The 21,920-nt window shown below is 44.0% G+C and overlaps 1 protein-coding gene across 6 annotated transcripts in view; it reads left to right on the top strand.

Moving 5' to 3' along the window:
• The window catches only part of Nipped-A (Transcription-associated protein Nipped-A), a 413,461-nt gene that overhangs the window by 18,349 nt on the left and 373,192 nt on the right, over positions 1 to 21,920 (top strand). For all 6 annotated transcript variants that reach the window (XM_065445525.1, XM_065445501.1, XM_065445517.1 and 3 more), the window contains exon 7: positions 4,302 to 4,385. In XM_065445525.1, the coding sequence (XP_065301597.1) occupies positions 4,302 to 4,385 (84 nt within the window). The remainder of the gene's footprint in view (positions 1 to 4,301; positions 4,386 to 21,920) is intronic.

Raw genomic sequence — 21,920 nt, 5'->3', positions numbered from 1 at the left:
GGGCAAAGACTGGCTTGAAACCTTGTCGTTTGATGTGATGTGGTGATATGTTTCCATCACTGCCTTCTGCATAGCCTTCCCATCCCCTTTGTTGGATTTTAATTCCAATCCATAGAAGACATTCAGTTTGGTGATCAGGTCACCTGTCAATTTTCCTTTTCCACCAAGTGTTTCAGAAGCAGAGCGCTTTTGTTCGCCAACGAGAGTGCACAAAGCAGTCCCCATTCTTTTTTGGACTTGATTCACGCAATCTTCCTTCTCGACTGGCACAAAGCCATACACTTTGGCTTGTCTGAGAGCAAAAAATGCACGACTATCACCATCTGAGAGGACTGTGGTGTACCTGTTTGTGCAGCTGAAGTGACCTCTGGAACAGTGTAAGCGCCGCTTCTACTTCTATATCCCCTGCTTTTTTTTCTGTATTTTTTGGTACATATGGCTTGCATTCCAATCTTGGTAGTCCGGGCTGCGCGCACACCCAGCGCAGAAGTTGCTCAGGACAACGTAGTCGAGCACAAGTCCGGAGAACAGTTCCACAACCGTGCCGCCTCCGATCTATGACGAATGGCCGCGCGTCATCCACGAGCCATCGTAGGATACCGCTATATTCCCTGAGTTCACAAGTTTCAAGTCATTATACAATGACTTCGCTGATAGGGCACACGCACCCATCAGCTTTTGGGCAGCAGGTGACGACGCCGGCGCCAGCTTCTGCTTGAGATAGCCTTGCCACGTTTTGGTATAAACACCTCGATGCAAAATAATCATTGCAGCAAAAATGTCGTTCATCGCTCCAGTGCTAACCATCGTACGAGCAGCGAGAATGTTCACTATGAAGGGGTTGATCGTTGTGCTGTTGTTCATGTGAGGCAAGCTCCGCTCGGAAACAACACTGCCGCAGTTTTCAAAAATGGCGAGAAGCTTGACGGCAAGACTGTATTCTCGCTCCTCTGAGTCAAAAGTGACGGAGCCGCCACAGAGGCTGCACTTTAGACGCGAGACCAAAGCGCTTATCGCTTCTGCACTGATAACATAAAAGCGCGACTCCATCTCCGCCGGCATGTCCGCACCGTTCTTGACGCTCATACACATGTCCAATTTCCGCTTTGTTGCTGAAGTTCCCGCCAGTTGTTGGAGGTTTTCCCCTGCTTTCTTCTGCTGTTGGAGCAATTCTGTTTGCTGCACCATCTTTGTGTCAGGCCGAACGCTGCTCCTGTGATCACTATTGGCCGGCGATGTCGTTAGGCCTTGCTCGCTCTCGCCAGATCCGTTGCATCCCGCCTCGCAGTCATCGCTTGAAAACGCCGGTGGGTGGTTGTCGCTGTGTTTTTCGGCAGGGTCGGAGCACTTTTTGAAGTTGTAGCGCACTCGCTGTCTTTTCTTGCCACACTTGTTTCGAGTGGCAAACTTCTGCAAAGCTACGAGCCATCGGCCCACCCAGACTGAGCCCCCAAAGCAGATCGCATATCACATCCCCCTCCCCTCTTTGGTGCCATGCACGCAATGGAAAACGGAGCACTCTCCCCCTTACCTCCTGTGCACACACGAGATTGAGCTGCCATCGTTAGCTCACCATTGCACGCTTTCACTCGCACCCACAGCATATAGCGCGTAAGGACGGTGTTATCACGAGAAGAACCTGGTGCATTCGTATCGCAAACAAAAAATTTAGCAACTGCCAGAGGAGGTCGACCCAGTGCTCCTCCACTTTCCTTCCTCCTCTGTGATGCTTCGCCTCGTTTCTCTTTCCCCACTTCGCCTAACGTCGCCTAGACTTTCCTCTAGGTTGTGTTGGTTTGCTGCACGCTCAGCATGCTCCTTCATACTTTCTCTAGCTCAGAGCCTGTACCGATGACCTGTGAGGTGGCAGGTGCTTTAACTCCCTAGGGAACTTTTTCCATCAGCACGAAGGCATAGAAGGATTTTTAAGGTCATTAGGTGAGATGGCATCATTTGTGGCTGCTCGCCAATTTGCACAGAAGCTTCAAACATCCATCACGGACTGAATGAAACCAAGCAAGAGTACCACTTGAAAACAGTTTTCTGTTAAGTTTAGCTAAATAAATGCTTTTTATGTCATTCCCCCCCGTTTTAAGTCTACTTCATTTACTGTGTTGAAGTAAGGTATTTGGATGCACCTGGTCGTGTTGCCAAATAATCTTCTGATAAGAGAAATTTCTGTTAAGACGAACAAATTTTCATGCTCCCTTCGAGTTCATATGTAGGTGGATTGTGTAATGTGTGAGCAGATAACTAGTGTGTGGGTCTCTGGGGCGATAGAATGGGTGCCAAGGGAGGAAGGTAAACATAGTCGTTGACGGCAGAGCGTTAGGATAAGGTTGGGTCAGCTGATGCAAAACAAAAGTAAATGGGGATCGCTAAGCTTTTGCCCTGCAGTGGTCATAAGTAATGCAACAACAATGATGATCATCATGGTACAATTCAACCTCAATACAACGAAGTCAGTAAGATTAGCACTCCGTTATACAGTAAAACCTCATTATACCGCACCTGCCTAAACAGTATTTTTGTTTTAAAAGTACAGTAAAACCGTGATTATTCTAATTTCTCGGGACCGCGAAAAAGCTTCGTAAAATGCGGGCATTATAAAATCCGAACATAAATTATGCCTATAAAAATACTACTTATTTCGCACGACGAATCTACGAGAAACTTCAATGTAAACTACTAGCATACTCTGCAGGACTTGAAAATCCGAAATTACCAAACTAGTAAATGCGATAAGAATTAATGCTGCAGTACAGGTACCAATCATGCTTTATTCAAACAAACCCTTACGGCACTCCACTGCCGTGATTCCCGCCAGCCAGCTGGAACATTAAAAAATGTCGGTAAGTTTCTTTTGGACCTTGTTTGATCCGTGAACCAAGAGCTTTCACTCGAGTTGGGCAATGTCCAAAAGGAGGTCCTCTGCGGTGTCGCGTGAACAGATGAAGTTCCACATGTTGTCTATGTGCCGTAGCACCTCGGCGAACGTGGTAGGTGAAGGCGTGGCATCTGTGGCATCGTCGTTGACCTCGTCCGATGTCGCAGCAGTGTCGGCACTAGGCAAAGCCTCCTCGATGGCGTCATCCAGTGACATCTCGCTGCAGATCGCAACGTTGTCGTCAGCTTTGACGTACTCGGCGAAGGTCGTGGTGAGGTTTAAACTCTCAAAATCACCGTCGGCGAAGCCTGCATCGGCCTCGAGCGGCATCCAGGTTGTTGCGTCCCCAGCAGAGGAGGCAGTCTCTTGCTTAAAGCCACAGTGCTTGAACGAGTTAGCGATTGTGCTTCGCGACACTGCGTTTCGCGAACTGGCAATAAAATGCATGTCTTCGAGCACAGTGATCTTTTTTTCCGACTCACTGCGCTCCGTAGCCGCCAGCCGACACTGCACTAACCGCTTTCGGTACCCTCGCTTGATTCACTTGATGCCGGCATCCAGTGGCTGCAGCCGGCTTGTGCTGTTGGGCGGAAGAAAAACAACCTTTATGTTCTTCAGGCTGGACGTATCGGGTGGGTGGCACGGTGCGTTGTCCATGAAAAGCAATATTTTCCTCGCCTTAGCACCCATTTTGTTATCCAGCTGCTGCAAGAAATTTCTGAAGAGCGAAGACGTCATCCACACCTTTTTGTTGAAGTTGTTGAAATGCCAGTGTAGTTGCTCCATATTGAAATCAGCCGGCTGACAGGTTGATTCAGCAGGCATGCTTTCCTGACCAGTTTTCATAAGGTGCTTGTGTCCATATGTTCGGAACCTCTGTTTTTAAGGAATGAACAAAGAAAAATTAAAGCAAGGTCTTTCGTATCTGTGTTTCACACTACTGTTGGGAAATGTCTCGAGGAAATTGGCAATGCTGCTCCAGCATGTACAACAGAAGGCACTCCTTGCAAACCTCATAGGACGAGAACCATTACTCACAGTGGTAATACTGATGTTGTATCCTCGGAAAATGTTAGGCGTAATGTTAAATGATGGGAAGATGGCATTGTGGATTACAAAAAGAAGTAGCCAACATTCTAGTTCACATGAAGAGATAAAGTAGAGCTCGGCAGGCCACGTAATGGGTAGGGCAGATAACCGGAAGATTATTAGTTACAGAACGGGTGTCAAGGGAAAGGAAGCACAATCAAGGGTAGCAAGGAATTAGGTGGTGGGATAAAACTAGAAAATTTGCAGGGATAAGTTGGAACCAGCTAGCGCAAGACAGGGGTAATGCGAAATCGCTGGGAGAGGCCTTTGTCCTGCAGTGCGCATAAATATAGGCTGATAGTGATGATCCTTGCATTGCTCGCAGGTGGAGAATGAAGAGAACGTCCTGGTGTGCCTGCGAATTATCATTGAGCTGCACAAGCAGTTTCGGCCGCAGTTCAACCCAGAGGTGAGCTCAATTTCATTGCTGCGCTACAGAATTCTTGAGACAACTTGAAACTGGGGAGCTAGTCGAGTGAAGAGTTGCTAAAATTGGACACATGGTCACTGTGAGTGTCCAGCGTAGTTGTCTTCTGTAGTAAGTCTAACTGTACTGTGTCCTGCATGCCCATGGTAAATCGAAGTTTAGGATGCGTACAGTGCAGTGTATATTATAAATGTCTGTCATGGTGGGTCGTTTGTTTGCTAGTGGGGTAGACCTAGGGTTCTGTGTTTTCAGAGTTCATTATTGGCCTAACTTGGAGGGTGTTCTTTTTTTTTGGAGTAAATTATTTCTGCAGAAATCGTGCCAGAAAATTGCTGACTTTTTCAGCCTTCTTTCAGCCTCCCATACTCTAGAATAGTTTGATTGCAAAAAAAAAAAAAGAAACATGGGATATACCAATTGTTTTTTCTTATGCACTATAGTAAAAAAAAAAAAAAAAATTGACTGTTTCGTATTCAGGCCTCTGCCACATTTGTGGATAGCATACACAGCGATCCAAAAAGTCGAGGACGTCAGAATTGTAGGCGTTCTGATGCAATATTGAAATCGGGGGTGCAAGTCAGCATTAGCTAGCACAACAACAGCAGTAATTGGCGATCGCAACTTATTACATGCTTACTAACTGTTGAGCTGGACACCTGAGGGCACATGTACTTGTGAAATTGAAGCTGGAAAGTAGTCTAGTGATGTCTGCCATAATCTGGCTGAAAAATGCCCCAGCTTTTGATTTAAGGTCGTCACAAACTATGAGGAGAATACTTTTGGGAAACCGAAATAGAGCTCCAATGTATTTTGTAGCACAATAAGCTCGCATTTCTCATAAGTGGTGCTAGACTTACGATTTGTCATAAGCAGGCTTGACTTCATTCGGTACACATAATTCCTCTACTTCAATTGCACAATTATATGTGCCCTAAAATAAAGAATTAACAAGGTAATAAGCACATTTAACCTTATTTACAAAATAATCGCTGAATTTTTTCTTGCTAATACCCACCTAGTCACATAGCCTATCTGCAAAGAACAGGGGCCTTGATATGAGTTTTTGTTGTTTTATCTCGAAATGTTCTGCATAGGAAAGAACGCCTGGTATGTAACTGAAGGAAACATTTTTAACAGAAAGAATTGGGCGTTTTGGCTGTGTGTGTCTATCTATCTACACTCTTAAACAAATGTACACCCTTTGAGACTTATCTTGTCACAACCATAATCGTCATCTGTCTTGTCCTCATTTCCTTTCTTTAACACTGCAAGCCCGGTACTCACGAACGATATGCACGGGACATGACAGAGGTCTGACAGAGCATTCTTGACAGGAAAGTAGCGAGCGCAGCGTTTTCAAGACAGGAAACGCAAGCAAGACAGATGACGATTATTGTTGTGTGGCTACGTAAGCCCTAAAGGGTGTACATTTGTTTAAGAGCGTAGGCTCCTATGTCTGTGATACTGTCGTTGTTGTTTCTTTAGCTGTATATTTATCAAAATAGGAATAGGGCAGTGTGACGTGCATGCATACATAACATGAATCAAATGTTATGACATCAATGACATAACATATTTGTCATGATATGTATGTCATGAAATTAGTGGTTCGAATGACATGATGTCATGGTCGTTTCCTTTACTCAATCAATGGCCCATTATATATCGAGATATGAATGAAATGCATGCATGACCTGACATGAATGACAGATTTCATGATGTGTCATGTGCATCATGACATGGATGACAAGACATGCAAGCATATGTCATACCATGACATCAATGCCATCACATGTTTGTCCTGGCATGTATGTCATGACATCAATGGTATGACTGGCATGATGCTGTGGTGGTCATTTCTTTGACACAATATATATCTGCATATGAATAACATGACATGTGTGCAGGACCTGACATTTAAGTGATGGCATAAATGTCATCACTTAAATGACATGCATGTCATAATGTGAATGCCATAAATGACATGACGATAATAGACAAGACAGACATGCATGAGCATGCCATTCAATGTCATTCTTGTCAGGTCATGTACGCATGTCTTGCCATACATATCCAGCTAAAGAAATGACCACGATGCTGTCACATGTCATCCATGACAATCACGTCATGAGATGCATGTTATGTCGTTCATGACAGTGCTTGCAGTCTTGTCATGTCCTTTCATTCGTATCGTGGATATTATGATATGTAACTTGTTAGAAAATGATGCTGACACGAATGGCAATCATGTCATCACATGAATATCATAAATGAGATTACTATAATGGATTGAATGGCATGGCAATCATTTCCTTTAACAGGATATACCTAGATATGCGTGTCATGACATGCATCTGGGACATTAATAACGTCATGCCATGTACGTCATAAAACGATTGGCAGGAACGCCATGGTCTGTATGTCAAGCTATGACATGATTCTCATGAGTACCATGACATACACACATGCATGCACACACAGCATGACATTACCACGACAAGAACTTGACAAGACAAGGCCCAGTGGACCAGCGCGACTACTAACTTGGGCTGATGACTATGTGTTCGTGATGCCGTGATGGTTACCACATCATCATTCTGGTTTCATCATCCAACTGTAGCCTCTGATTCTCAAGTGGCATCTGTGCTCAAGCAAGGTGGTACGTGAAAGAAGATCCCAGCATCTCGGCAGCAGAGCACCAAGGGGTGGCTACATCCTTTCAAACAACTATTCAAAAGCAAGTTTCCCACAAGTGTTGATTTCCGAGTGTCGATTTGGCACTGCCTCGTTCCTCCTGAAGCTCATATCAGACTTGGGCCCTTATTGTCGTTACCAGGCCGCTTAAAGGTACAGACAACCGTCCAGGACATGAATCGAGATAACCCTGCTGATGGAAAAATTGCCTATCATAGTGGCTAAAATGAGCCATATTTTTTTCATTAAACATAGGTTTATATGTTTAATTCTTTTTTAAAAGTCTTGAAAAACTCCCTTTGACGCTCCACGCAGCAAAAACGCCAAGATACATAAAAAGCCTATCACGTGACCTTGTATTAGTGTGCGCAGTTCCTGGTCTTTTTGTCAGTATTGAAATGTGGTGCACTTTCTTCTGTTGTAAGGTTTTTCTAACCTACAATGTGCAGATAGGCCTTCGTTTGTGACGAGTAGAAAAGTGGCGCTGCCTTCGCCTTCGCTTTTGATGAGTTGGCTTGGCTCATCTATCAACAGAATAACGATGACGGGGGCAAGCGAGCCATGACGTAGGCGTGTACTTGGGGTAAAACGCCGTACAAATATAAGGAAAATCTACAAAGCACTGCAAACTTATTGTACCAGGTTTTTATTTTCAAAAGTAGTTGAAATGGTAGAAATTTAGATGGTTAGGCACAGGTACATTCACTGCTGTGAAAGCAGAACAATGAGCGGTTTTCACAATTTGCGAGGTGGGCTATCGACATCGCTCTCACTTCTCCGTGTTGCTGGAGGAAGGACTCGTACTTTTTCAGAGGCTGCTCAGATTGAAAAATTCTGCTTACAAAATATCCACATGCTTTTGAAAGTAACCACAGCAGCTGTAAACACTACCAAGAGTCAGCTTTGCATTGCACCATAAAAAGCTGGGTCCTTAAAAATCAGTTGTCAGTCCCTTTAATCAAACAACGCCTGCTGTTTCCTGGTGCACATACTGTCAAAGTATGAGAATGCTGCATCGAATTTCACAATGGCAGCGTCAATGCTGTTACGATCAACCAGCAGAAGGAACCTTCCAGCCTCTCCTGTTTTACTGTGACGAATTGTTTCATGAGGTTCATGATACGTCACCTTGGACAGACCAGCAGCAGCACCAAGGCGAGACACATTTGACGGCTGCGGGGTTGATGGATGGCACTTTGTTGCAGACTACAACGCTGAGACCAAGGAAATCCTATGAAAGTGTGTTATACACCGCTTCGTTACAGTCACTGCTGGGCCATACCAGGAGCCAAGATGTGCAAATGGAGTCAAACAAGGCACCTCTGTCCGCGCAATTCCCTTCTTTCTCTGGGACAGTAAACAGTCTGTACCCGGGGGTATTTCTCCAATGACGTTCTGTGAAGAAAGGTGCTGGAGTGATTGTGCATACTCTTGCCCTAAAAACGACTACGAGTGCTCTGTGCTCCAGCTGGAGTGTGCTCTCATGTGTGCTCACCAGAAAAATGTAGCCTTCAGACATGTAGCTCTGCACGAAAACGATGTACTATGCTCCGTGCTGTGGCCAGTACGAGTATCCCTTGTTCTATGTAAATAAGTTTGCCATTCAAACGTAAATAAACCCCCTGTTCCGTTCCTCATCCTCTTGGCCTTGTACTCATCACTAGAGAAGCAACCCTTGTCAAGAAAACTCGGATGATGGCGTAGGCCCTCTTAGCCATTGTGTGACACACCGTCAGCTTAGGCTAAAAAGCGATCCTCTGTCTGACGCCAGACTCTGAGGCCATGACCCCTGGCTCCTACGACGTGGCTCGGCCACGGCAAGCAGCTGCACAACGCCACTCGTTCGAATGGCTGTAAAAGGACATTGGTTTTAGGCTGTGCCACAGTATCGCAGTCAAGTCACCCGTTTGTGTCCTCCAAGTGATACCACGTGCTGTTGTCAGTTAGCATTTAGTTTCTGCGTTCCTTACTAAGCCTGCACCTCCATGCCGATTGTTCACATTAATTTCACAGTCCGCAAAAATCAAGCACTCGTTGTTACTGTCGTTGTCTTGCTGCTGTCGTCACACCCACATGCACACTGGCATTACCAGAACTGGAAATGAGCTCGTCTACGCCATGCTGATGCTGCTGCCTGGGCACAAGAACAGGCTTGTGCAGCTGAGTGCAAGCAGCAAGTGCGTACTCAGGACTTAGCAGCCTACGAAGCCGTCCTTTAATGAACCGTCGGCATTAACCCAGTGATAAACACCGGGCCTGCACGTTTTAGCTTCGCTGGTTAACCATCTGTACCGAGTGCTTGGGCAGTGATTTTTTTAGTCAACATTTACAATAGCAGAAGGGTTCATCTTCATAACAAGTTATTGTAATTTTACGCTCGTTGCAACGAATCCGCATACAACATACTTTCGTATATAACAGACTATAGGCAGGTTGCGAACGTAGTTCCCACGCCTACAAGGGCGCCCCTCGCGGCGGCGAGCGCGGAACCGGCAGGATATGACCGGCCCGCTTGCATTCGGAAAGCCTGTCTGCGCACTGTTTCGCGCGTAGCTGTTTCCTTTTCTGAGCAATGGCCAAGTGCAACACGAGCTATTGCGTAGTGGGCTGCAACAGCACGTAACAGCACGTACACCAACTCACGAGGAACAAAGTTTTACAGGTTTCCAAGCCGACCGTATGAAGCAGAACGGCGTCAACAGTGGATAGCGCTGGTCTGACGGCATAAGCTGTTTTATGTTCCGGCGCTATGCAAAGCGTGTTAACGCTGAATTCTTTGCTTTTACAGTAATGATGGCAGCAACAGGACACCTGCAGTGCGTGCCAGAATATGCAGCAAACAAAGTAGTTTGTTCCCACAATGTACCGCAGTAAAGCAGTGGAACTCTTTCCCAATCCTCTCCCATTCAAAGAGCGCTAGGGCTTGCTGAGAGATTTGAGGAGGGGTTGCAGCTGTTTGAGCTGGCATACACCCTTCTGCGCCCAGCATATCAACTAAGGGGCAGTTGAGATCACCAAAATTTTTGACGGCGTGGTTTATTGGAAGCTCCTTTGCACGCACTGGAAAATTGCAACATAAAAGTATCGCACTTCCAGTAACTTAGGCGAAAATATTTTCCCAGAGTAGTCTAACATAACCGGTAAGTTCCTCCCCTTTTTTTGTGTTTGGGGAGAGCAACGTTAGAATACCTCGGGTAGGTCTTACGAGTCGGTCGTACGCCCCACGTTCTTAGATAAGATGTTTTGGATTCATATTTGCTGTCCTGTATGTACAGCGAAACTACCACGGCGTCCTTGCACTTCCCTACGATGTCAGCACGGCAATCGCAGCTCCCCGCTAGGATTGGTCTGCTGTCGCCGATATTCAAGAATCGATGTTGTCTATAATTTCATGCGTCCACACCGTAGATAAAGAAGTAACTTACACTGAGCTTCACGCATCTCACTGGTGCATTATTTTTCGTTTGTGGAATACACCTAGCAGTCACCTTCCGATCAGCACGAGTTCACGTCGTAGACGTGCCCACCTTCAGATAGACGACTTTCTTTCTCTAAATTCTTTTCACGAAAAAAGCTGTGGAGGTCTTGTAATTCTCGAAACCCGGTTAAAATTATTATCGACACGCTGTTTCGCGCCATCGCTACCGTTTGACAGGGCGCCAAACACACAGCGCGGGCTGCTGACGCCGTGAGTAATCCTACCGCATTCGCGCAACTATTCGTCAGATGGCGCTAGGGGTCGGAAAGACAGGGAGCCCCCTAGCACTTGCAACGTACCCATTCTTAGTTAGCCAAGTCTGCATATATTGTCAATGCAACAAACTCGGCTTTTAATAGACCTGGCTATAATGGACTATCGGCTACAACCAAAAAATTTTTGGTGAAATTTTGCTTAGATGGTGCAAATGCAATGTATCTTGCGACGGCGATGCGTGTGTGTGGCAGTACACTGCACATGACTATTTCCAACCACTTGCGGAGCTTGCGAAAATGCAATATTTCTTAAGGAACAAATACACTAGTGGCAAGCTTTCTGCAATGGTGCGCCACGTAACGCCCCACCAGCAGAGTGTTGTAGTGTTGACCATGCAAGTGGACCATTGCTACACATCAACCTGGGGTCAATGCCGAGAAAGTGCTGAGGTTACTGCTAGGCTTAGCCAGATTCCAAGCACAGCTGTGGCACACAGCACTTCAAAAACAACCGCCGACGATCATAAAATGCACCATTTTAGGAATGCTTTGTTTCTCATTGCAGCAATTTGCACACAAAAGAAGATGCGCTGTTATTCGCAGTTTCCAAACCGCGAGGCACGGGATGCAGTCGAGCCGTTTCGCATGCAGTACAGTGGCAGCCAAACGAGGGCTCCAAGTGGAACTTGCTTCATACTGCGGCTCTTGTTTGTGCTACACATTTGACAGTGGTCGTTGCTTGTCGCGAAAGATAAAATGAAGACATCTGTTTATACTACATGCCACTGTATTGTGTCCAGATTAAACTGTAGACAATGTTTGTGTCATCAGCGGCGACATATTTAGGTTGGGCAGCCGACATGGCAGCACTGGCCAGGCGGCTCTCAGCTGGCCGTTAGTTAGTCTTGCCACTCTGCAGGTCTGTATATGCCCTAGTACTGAAAAACTGCCATTTGTCAGCGACCACTGTCTGGAAAACAGCGGACAGGAAGACAACCGTGTTGCATGGTTGTACGGTCACCGTGTAAACCTGTTTACTGCAGACATTTATTTAAATTGTTTTATCATTTTTGCGATCATTTATGTATTAGACTGTAGTATATGCGAAGTATTGCCATTTCACAACGTACTGCGACCCTAGTTTTGGTAGAATGTACTTTGGACATAATGGTCTTTTTTCGCTGGATATTCACGGTCTGTTATATTTGGTCATTGCGGCATGCTCTTTCAATTTACAGAATGAACACAGAATGCCCTTTTAATGACCGCAGTGGATGCAGTAAAAGCCAGTAAACTGAGCGTAGTGCGTAAAAGGATGGCCAGTCTTCAGAAAACTAAGGGCTGAATGGTTTCTTAACAATATATGCCCGATATTACCTTGCCAGCAAGGTTGTGTTAGGCTCCAGTGGCAAAATAACAGTATAGACTGCTCATACGTGTTGCAACACTGCTGGAGATTCTGGCTTCATGTTTTGGTTCACAATCTCAACACAGACAGTACCAGAATGACTTGCCAGTGTACTGCGAGTTGTGAGGGATGCTTTCCTGCACACTTCGGCTTTGCCTTTATGCAACAGCAGCACAGTAGGTACTCTCGGAAGTTGATGGCTTCACTACACTTCTCCTTGTTGACAATGTCAAGCTTGCAGTGGCTAAAGGTTCTTGGACCCGTCGTTCCATTGACCTTGCGGTGCCTGTGGGCACCTGGCAGGGAGATAGTACACAGCATGCAAAGACGCATAGTCAGCTTCGAGTTCCTGAATTATTAAAAACAATTTCTTCAAATTTTTTTAGGCATCAGCTTAACTACGTAGCAGGCTGCATGAGGAGACGCAAGCATGTACATGTAGTCTGCCTAATGGATTGGTTTTCTACCATTCATTTCTTTATTTTTACCATATGGACTCCAAGACATTTGAGCGCGACACTAATGCTGCATGCCTTGGAGGTGCAGTCACAAGATCACAATAGAGGACCCCAAAATTTGGAGTCTTAAGTAAATTCAAATAAATGTTTTTATTCAGACATGCTTTTTTACATTTCATCAGATTCCTCTGAAAACGCAGAACCCTTACTGATATCCTAAGCTTTGTGTAAATGAGTGATGCATGTTTTGTGAGCTTTCTGTTGGGTTCATTCAGTACACCAGGTTTAGTATCAGACTGAGTTGCATTTCTTTGTTTGTTTGGAGGAAATAACGCGACACGTCTTACCATTGAGAGATCTGTATCGGTGCTATGTTTATTGCAGGTGCGCGAAGGGGTAAGGAACGATGCTGTACCTGAAACAGGTGCAGCTTTCATTTTTCAATAGCACTGTTGTGTTTTGTGTGTACAGCCAACAATCATTTTGTGTGCGACAGCCTGCAAATGCCACTTTAAAGGGGCACTGCAACATGGTAAGCAAACGCTCGCGTTTTGTATGCATTGTTGTGATAAACATGCGAGCCAGATATTATGCAAGGTCCAATTTCGTATAAAAGATAGCTCCTGTTCTCTTCCGCGGTTTTCGAGGCTGTTTCCATTTCGAGGCTGCTTCCATTTCGCTGTGGTCCATAACATATGACAGCCACTAGGCAATTGTTCATGAACATAAGTTAATTACGGGTGAAAGGTTGTGCATACATGCACACTGCTGCTAAATCTAGAAAACGGGCAAGTGGCTGTTGGTAATTTGACTCGCACGTTCAGTCACCACTCCTGTGTCATTGCCCAGCATGTTTGTCAGGCGCTAACCTTGAACAGTTACCATAATTGAACAACAGAAAAAGTCACACTAAGAAAGAAGCAATAAGCAGTGCATTGCTTTTGGCACCGCCTCAGACAAGAGGAAACATTGTGTTTAGAAGGAATGTAGAAGGCGCTCATGGCACTGCCATTCATATGAGGTCCTTTTCAAAAATTTCTTTGGGAATAGTGTTCATTGAAGGGCATCATACACACTCGGGTGTGTTCTGTTTTTTTTTTCCAGTAAAGGTGTTGCAGGGCCCCTCTGACTCGATAATTTTTTACTTTTTCTAATGCCCAGTATGAAGGACTAGGGAAATCCATGCAGTGTAGGGCACAATGAGCGAACAGCCCTGCGTCCTTGCAGTGCCAGCAAATCAGCAATTCCTCTACACATAGCAGCACTTGTTTCACTACAGTATCACCCACTGTATCCTGCTGTATTTTCTACATTAACCCCTGTATTCAGAAAGGCAACATAAGTTGAAGCCCGTGCTTGACTTGATCCAAGTGACGCCTATCGTGAACGTGCCGAAAGAAATGCAGTGAGCGTCTTTGGGCACGTTAACGCCAGGCGTCATCTAAATCAAGTCAAGCATGGGCTTCGACTTAAGTTGCATTTCTGAATACTGGGGTAAGTGTAGGAAGTTCTTGAATTTTTGTTGCATGAACTACAGCACCCTCTCTCCTTTGCCATTGCTCAGCTTTATGATATCAAAAAGCATTCAGTCAAAGTGACTAGGCTCTTGCTTAGTTCGCTGCCTTGGCATTAATCCAATTTGAGCTATTTTTGCATGTCCTTGCAAGTTCAAGTCGGCTGTTGTATGTGAAGGTATTGTGGCATGTAGTGTTGGGTATGTGTGCTAGTGTATGTATGTGTTGTCTATGTGCAGTGCGCAGTACCCCTGTTTGTGAGATGGATGTTCACTGTCTTGCACAACTTTGTCTGTATAGCTGTAGTTGCTTGTTTGAGCTTGAGCCCTGTAGTTTATTCTAGATGGCTGCATGCTGCTGCAGCTGTCACCCTATAACAGTGTGGACCACTTATAGCGTAAGTCGCCAGAGTAGCGCACAGCCTTATTGGGACCAAAACATCTATTTTCAAACTCTCTGCACATGCAAAACAGGTAGACCAAATGGCCAAATGATCAATCTCCAAAACATGTAAAATGGACGTTGCACCACTTTCAGTATTCACCTGCAGTGACCATTAATGTGACCATGAGGACTTTTGCTAAGTCATAGTTTGCACACACTGCAGCCGTGGTACAGTTGTGGGCTGATTTCTTGAATGGTTGATTTTTCTTGTGTATTTGATTATGTGGACTTTCCTGTGGCACTGACACCTAGACCACATTATTATTGTATAGCAACAATAGAAATATCAGTCGTTGAATGGTGTTTCACTTGCTTGTTCGAACATGGCTATACATTAAATTATCGTTCTCTGGTAGTGCAGGCATGTGCATTATTTAATGCAATGCAACTCTCGTTAATTCGAACGTATTTGGCTGCACATCGGTTTATTTGGACAACTCTTGGAGCTCGGTGATGCAAAGTGCCACAAATGTGCGACGTAAAGGAGCAAAAACGGCGCTAGCTTCCAACAGAAACATAGCGTCAGAGTCCGCGTCACCATAGTCATCAGCAGAAATCCAATGTGAATGGCAACAATGCTGAAATGCTTCTTGTTCATTTGTGCCTATTACATCTTGAATCAGTGTGCGTGTCAGCCGCGTGCCTTCATAACTGCATAGTCGCCTTCCATTATCGCGTCAATAGCGACTGCGGTTTTGTTCTCAGCGGTAGTGGCACACAGTAGTTCCATATTGACATGCTGCAAAGCTGTCGAGGATAAAGAGCACCTGCTGCATCGCGATGGAAGGGCGATCGGTTCGCAACCAGTTCACTGGTAAAAGAAAAAAAGACTGAAATGTGCACGGTAGTGAAAAGCGTGTCTCAAATAAAGGCATGCGCCACGGCTGCACTGTCAAGGAAGTTGCTAGGCCTTTGCCGCTGTTCGAGCCAATCAGTCATGAGATGATGAGATTTGCAGGCTCTTCATTACTTTTGTGCAAAATAGAAAAGGGATTTGCTCATTCACTCAGTAAATAAAAGCATGTTGACATAGTAAGCACTTGTTAATTGTTTTCTTGATGCCCTTGGTAATTCGACATTCAGTTAATTCGAACATTATTTTTTGTACCGTGAAATCTGAATATACGAGGTGGTACTGTAAATGCATTGCGACAAACATGGCAGCCGTGAACAGCATTTCCACCATTCAGGTTTTTGAGGGGATTTTTCATCCTGTAGTGTGCTGTTCCAACACAACAAAAACTTTGTGACTGGGATACCAAGCTGTATCTGTTAGTTGCTGACTACTAATAAAGTGGTTGCGGTTAGGTCTAGGGGAGTAGTCAACCTTGCCAAGAAAAAAAAAATTGCCACTGGCTAGTACGGTCGCATACGGCGAGCTGCAACAGGAAGCTTTCCACTAACGTGTTTGCACCAGTAGTCACCATGTGCGATAGGTCCTGAGATCAGACACAAAAGCTTGACTGTTAGAGGCACCATATGCAATCAGCCATCGGCTATACGAGGAGTGTAACTGACGGCCTAGCACATTGCGGAAGCACTTGGTAAGCTTGTTTGTATGCCCTGCTGGTTGCAACAGTGGAAGCTTGTAAAAAAGAAGCAACAAGTTTGAAACTGAGTTTGCATGATGCAGCTTAATGCACGAGCATCACGTATTGGCCTCGCATCGGATGATGTTTGCACCTTGTGGCTTCGTCACACCGCATAACACACATTGGGCTGGACAACAGGTGAACACGAAATGCTACTTGGCTTCACCTATCATGAAATTTTATGTAGGTAGAGTTTTACTTCAGTGCAACACAGGAAATGTCTGTAGCAGTTTTTCATATCATTTGCATTGTAAAAAACAGCAGGATTATTTTTTCTTGAAACTCCTTTTTTTTTTTACTGTCCAGTTAACTTCGACAGTTTCACATTCCTGTCTGTGCCCGAAAAATTGGTCGGTGACTGTGCGCACTCAGCCATTTTGCATAGGCTACGATAACCTGTAGCAGGTCGTATGTCACTGTAGTGTCAAAGTGCCTAGAGTGCCTTGTTGACTAATATGCTCACTGCCAACCTTGTTAGCAGGCTTTATCGGGGGCTACATTGTAACCTTTATTCTGTTTCGTGTAGCTGCACACTCTAAGCAGCAGTCACGTGTATGCATGTAGTTCCATGAGAGGCCAACCAGCAATCGTAAAAGGTCGCTGAAAGGCACGCAGAAGAGGTCAGGAACGATCTGGTTTGGCAGAATACGTGGTTACGTTATAAGTGGTCAACACTTCATATTAATGTCTCAATGCCGTTTCATAGCAGTGCTTCTCCTGCTTCACTCACTGTATTTGAGGTTCCTTTGGACGGCACTTGCAGGTATGGCCGCATGCATTTTGCATGTTTGGCACTTGGCAGCATGGGATTGTCTAGCATGTTTTGTTTTTAAGGAATTCCATTGTTGTGCAAAAAAATCAAAGAAATACTATAAGCAAAGAGGAAACAAAGATTGTCACTGAGAGGCTTGCCACATTTGATAAATATATAACCTGTCCATGCTACATAACAATGCTAGGGCTGCGATTCTTCGTGGTCGAGAGAACATAAAGTTATGTGGTGGTTACATTATAAATGAATTATAATGCAGCCCAAGCCATGTGCATAATGCAGAATGTTTTAGTGATAGCACTGCATGGTGCACAATTGCATCACACTACCGCATGCCCAAGTGTGCACGATTTTGATTGCATTTGTGGAGCTTTATATAGGTCAACTCTTTGCAGTTTTACCACTTCTCCTAGGTTTTGTTTTGATTTCCTCAAGTTTGAGTGTCCCCTTCATTGCATGTGCACTTTTAACGAAGTCGGTGGGGGGGGGGGGTGAGAAATAACTTTGTTGTTTCTTGGCAGAAAGGGCTGAAATTTGGCACTCACACTGCACCTTGAAATAGAGACAAGTTTAAAATTTTGTGAGAATATCTTCATGAGTATTTGTCAAGCAGTGCAGATTTATTAGGATGCACCAGGGGCGCGATCGGAGATTGTTATTCGAAACGCGCATTCAGTTTGTGTTCAGTTTCGCCTTCAGCAATTGGCTTAGGCCACGCCGAGTGATGACTGAGCGTGCGTTTTGAACAGCAATCTCTGATCACGCCCCAGGGCTGTAATACTTGGCATCATAGCTGTCAGGCATCCTCTTGCACCTTTGCCTCGTCATTTGGTGGGCTTTGAAAATTTGTTCTTGACCTTGCTGGTCCATCAAGTTGAACTTCCATTGAATTGTGGACACTGCACGGAGGGAGTTGTGGATGCTGCGTGCTTACGCTTCTGCCGTCACCGCTGACACGAAACGGAGCTCGAAGTGTGTCTAAATGGTGCGATGTTCGGGCAACAATTCGTCCATTGAATCTTCAGTTATCCTCAGAATCTTCGACAAATCTTTGGTGAAACTTTGGCAAACTTCTTGCAAAGGTTTGTCATCATACTGGCCAGTGAATTTTCATCAAGGCCTTGGCCACTTTTAGGCCTAACCAGCACTGCATCATTGGCTATTGGTGACCAAAGGGATGGTGATTCACAGTGGGCATAGAGGTCTAGGAAAGCCAAAAAAACCACCTCACAAGTGAACATGGGAGTATGGGGGTAAACTTGAATAGCACAAACTTCCTTCATGCCAACAATTTTTCCTGCATAATGCTTGTAGATCATGTCTGAAAAATCTAGCAAGTGTCTGAAACTTCTGACAGCGTTGTACATTGGAGTACCTAATAGAAGAGGTGGTAGTGCTGCAAGGATGCTCGAATAATCAAACAGCTCTGAAAATTAGGCAGGCAACTGTAAACATATTAATGCTTTTTTACTTGTTTTTACTATGAGTTACCTCGTTGACAATTCAACTTGCTCACTGAAACTGTTTGTAATACAAGTTTTCAAATGTATATTTCTTCATTCTGCATACTGTACAAGTTCTGAATACTGATATTTGAACGGAAAGTAATTCTGATTAACATAATATTTGGTTGAGTTATTGAAAAGTATGGAATATTTGCACAAGGCTACATGTAAGACATTGATGGTTGACTTTTCTGCAAAGCTCATTTCCCTGACAGCGGAGCTTGCTGCATTCTGAAGCCGACGTTCATGCATGTGCATGTTGCTTGAGCTAACCTGCACCAAGCTTGGAAAAAATGCATGCGAGTGCTACATGAATGTAACAAGCATGGTAGTGTGTGTTGTCCTTTTGAGCTGCTGTGAAAATTTAGTAAGCGTAAGGTGGTGAAGTAACAAAGATTGATTAACTGACTCGTTGGCTATTGACTTGAGTGATAATTTGTAGACTGTATTGAGAAACATCACATTGATTTGCTTCCAAGAGAATTGTCATGTGTTGCATTTTTTTTTAGGCTGCAAAAAAACATAGGCGAAATCTGGAAAAAGTGTTTGTGACTAGGTCCTTGGGTCCAGCGATGTTAATGTCTACAAACAACCTTTGAATGATTTCTGCTGCTTGCTGACAGCATGTATACAAAGGCCATTGCACAAGACAACAGTCTTGGTCTCCAGTTTTTTTCAATATAACATATCTCTTGAAGGGATCCAGAAATTGCACAAAAAGTGTAGCAACACCTGCCGCTGTGTCAGTGTCTTTGCTTTTGACAAACTATTTAAAAGCAAGGAAGTCGTGGTTGCAGATAGCATTGGCTTTTGAAAGGGCAGTCACAGCAGCCATCTTGTAAACATCGTCTTCACTTGTAGCCTATTCATAATAAGGTCAGTCTTCGTGCAATCCGTATTGTTCACTTGGTGATTGTTTTGTGGTACTGATGTCGTTGTGCGCCCAGCTATAGTCAGTGGAAAGTCAAGAATGTGGGAATCCAATCCAGCAACAATGAGTATGCCACACTCGTGCACCACTGCCGGGACACACAAAAGCATGAAGTACTGGATACGAAGGCAGCTCAAAGCACAGGCAGGTCATTTGAATAGGGCATTAGGAGAGGCGTCTCACTGGCCTCCCGTGGAAAACACCTCCATGCCAGCCGAACATTGTTTTTAAATTGATGCTTTTAAATCTAGCTACTCTGCCTTCGTTAATTAGTGACTAGGCTTATTGCAAAAGTAGTAATGAGTTGCTCAGGAGACCACTGAACAATATTGAGTGAGTTGCATTTGCATTCTGCACTTTTTGCCAAAGCTACTGAAACCAATTTTTGTGTCCAGAGAATGCAAATACAAAAATTAAGAATGCATGATGAAGACTATTTGCTCCAACTGCAAAAAAATGCAAATTTGGATAGGAATAGAACTGCAGAAAGGCGCTTGAGCAGTGCCTAGGGCAGGAACAAAATAGCATAGGTCGGCATACTCGCTCATGAGTACACTGACTCACACCGCACTCATTTCTTGGGCGTGAGATTGAGTATTGGTGAGTGACTGAGGTGAATGGGAGTGAGTGTCCAGCGGTATCCCATTGGCATTCTGTAAAGTAAATCCCGCGATGTGAACGGATTTCAAATAAGACCTATTAAGTTTATGCTTGATCTCTTGCTCCCAGTACTTATATTTTTAACCTATCGCTGTCAACTGGAATTTTTCCTAGAAAAATGCAACACGCGAAAGTTACAGTCCTATTTAAATCCGGTGACAAAAATAAGCTGTCAAATTACAGGCCAGTATCAGTACTGCCTGTCCTATCCAAGGGACTAGAAAAAGTTATTTGTAAAAGACTAAAGTCATTTTGTGATAAACATTCCATCATATCAAATAAACAATTTGGGTTCCGTGTGGGAATGTCAACTGAATTGGCTCTGCTAACCCAAAAAGAGTTCATTTTAAATGGTTTTGAACATAAAGAACTAACGCTAGGAATTTTCGTAGACTACTCTAAAGCATTTGATAGGCTAAATCATAAGACTTTGCTTACTAAACTAGAACATTATGGGTTTCGGGGCATTTCTCTCAAACTCTTACAATCGTATCTTAATCACAGAAAACAACTAGTTTCGATTTCATCAGAAGATTCACGTCTCCGGAAAATTACACAGGGCGTTCCCCAAGGAAGTATACTAGGGCCAGTATTGTTTAATATATATGTTAACGACATTGTCAACATTTCTAATGACGCTAACTTCATCATTTATGCAGACGACACCAGCCTATTCTTTCAGTCTCCCAATATCGGCGATCTCTCGTTGTTGGCAAATACCACACTAGAACAATTGGCCGAATGGAGCAAGGTTAACGCTCTCAAATTAAATACAACAAAAACAAAAGCTGTTATTTTTGCACCTCCACAAAAACATCTGAGTGAAGACATACTGTTGCAGGTTGGCTCTGAAATAATTGAAGTTGTTCCTAACGTTAAAACTTTGGGTGTTATATTTAATCAAAAACTAACGTGGAATGAACATGTGGAACTTATTGCATCCCGTTTAGCCAAAGCTTGCGGCGTGCTTTGTAGACTCCGTGAGACGATACCATCTAAAGTTAAGCTGATCCTTTATAACGCACTATTCTCATCTCATTTAATGTATTGCCAACTTGTGTGGGGTGCCACGTCAAAAGAAAATATCAATAAATTATTACTACTCCAAAAAAAGGCTGTTCGTCATATTGCAAACGCGCCATTCGACGCACATACATCTGAATTATTTTCAAAGTATAACATCATTTGTCTAGTAAGTTTATGTAACGTTAACCTTGCCATAAAATACCAGAGCTACCTTAAGTATAATAACGAAGCGTTCTTGCGGTTGTGCAACATAATAGAACCAATAGATATATCGTATAACATTAGGGAAAGAAAGAGATGGCAGCTAGCACTCTCCCGTACTAATTATGGATCAAATCGGCTATCCAGTCGCGTCCCATCCTTATTAAATAAACTTCATGAAAACGGTATAGAGATAACTGACACTAGTAGGAAAACATTACGAGACTTCCTAATTCAAACTGAGTAATTATTATTATTTTTTTAACGTTACTTTGGCTAGGGGAAGTCACTACTTGCCTCCTTTAAGTTAGGTAGTTTTTCATTTTGATGGCATTTTCGCATATAGGATGTAACCTTCAAGAAATTTACGCACATCTTCATTTGCTATCTATGTTTCTGCATGTCAAGAAAACGTTCTGTGATGAATTTTACAGCAGTTGAAAATAATTGTGTATTTCTGTTATATACTGTATATTCATATATGTCATTTGTACTGTATCATCTTGTATCACTGATTGTACATTTCGCCTCACACGTTTTTCACTTATACATTTGTGCATTGCACACACTAATGTGAACAAACATTATTCTGTCCCCGTTGTCATGGATAGGGGCAAGA

This window comes from Dermacentor albipictus, chromosome 1 (genome assembly GCF_038994185.2).
Source record: "Dermacentor albipictus isolate Rhodes 1998 colony chromosome 1, USDA_Dalb.pri_finalv2, whole genome shotgun sequence".
Taxonomy (NCBI): Eukaryota; Metazoa; Arthropoda; class Arachnida; order Ixodida; family Ixodidae; genus Dermacentor; species Dermacentor albipictus.
This window is presented reverse-complemented; position numbering and strand designations above follow the sequence as displayed.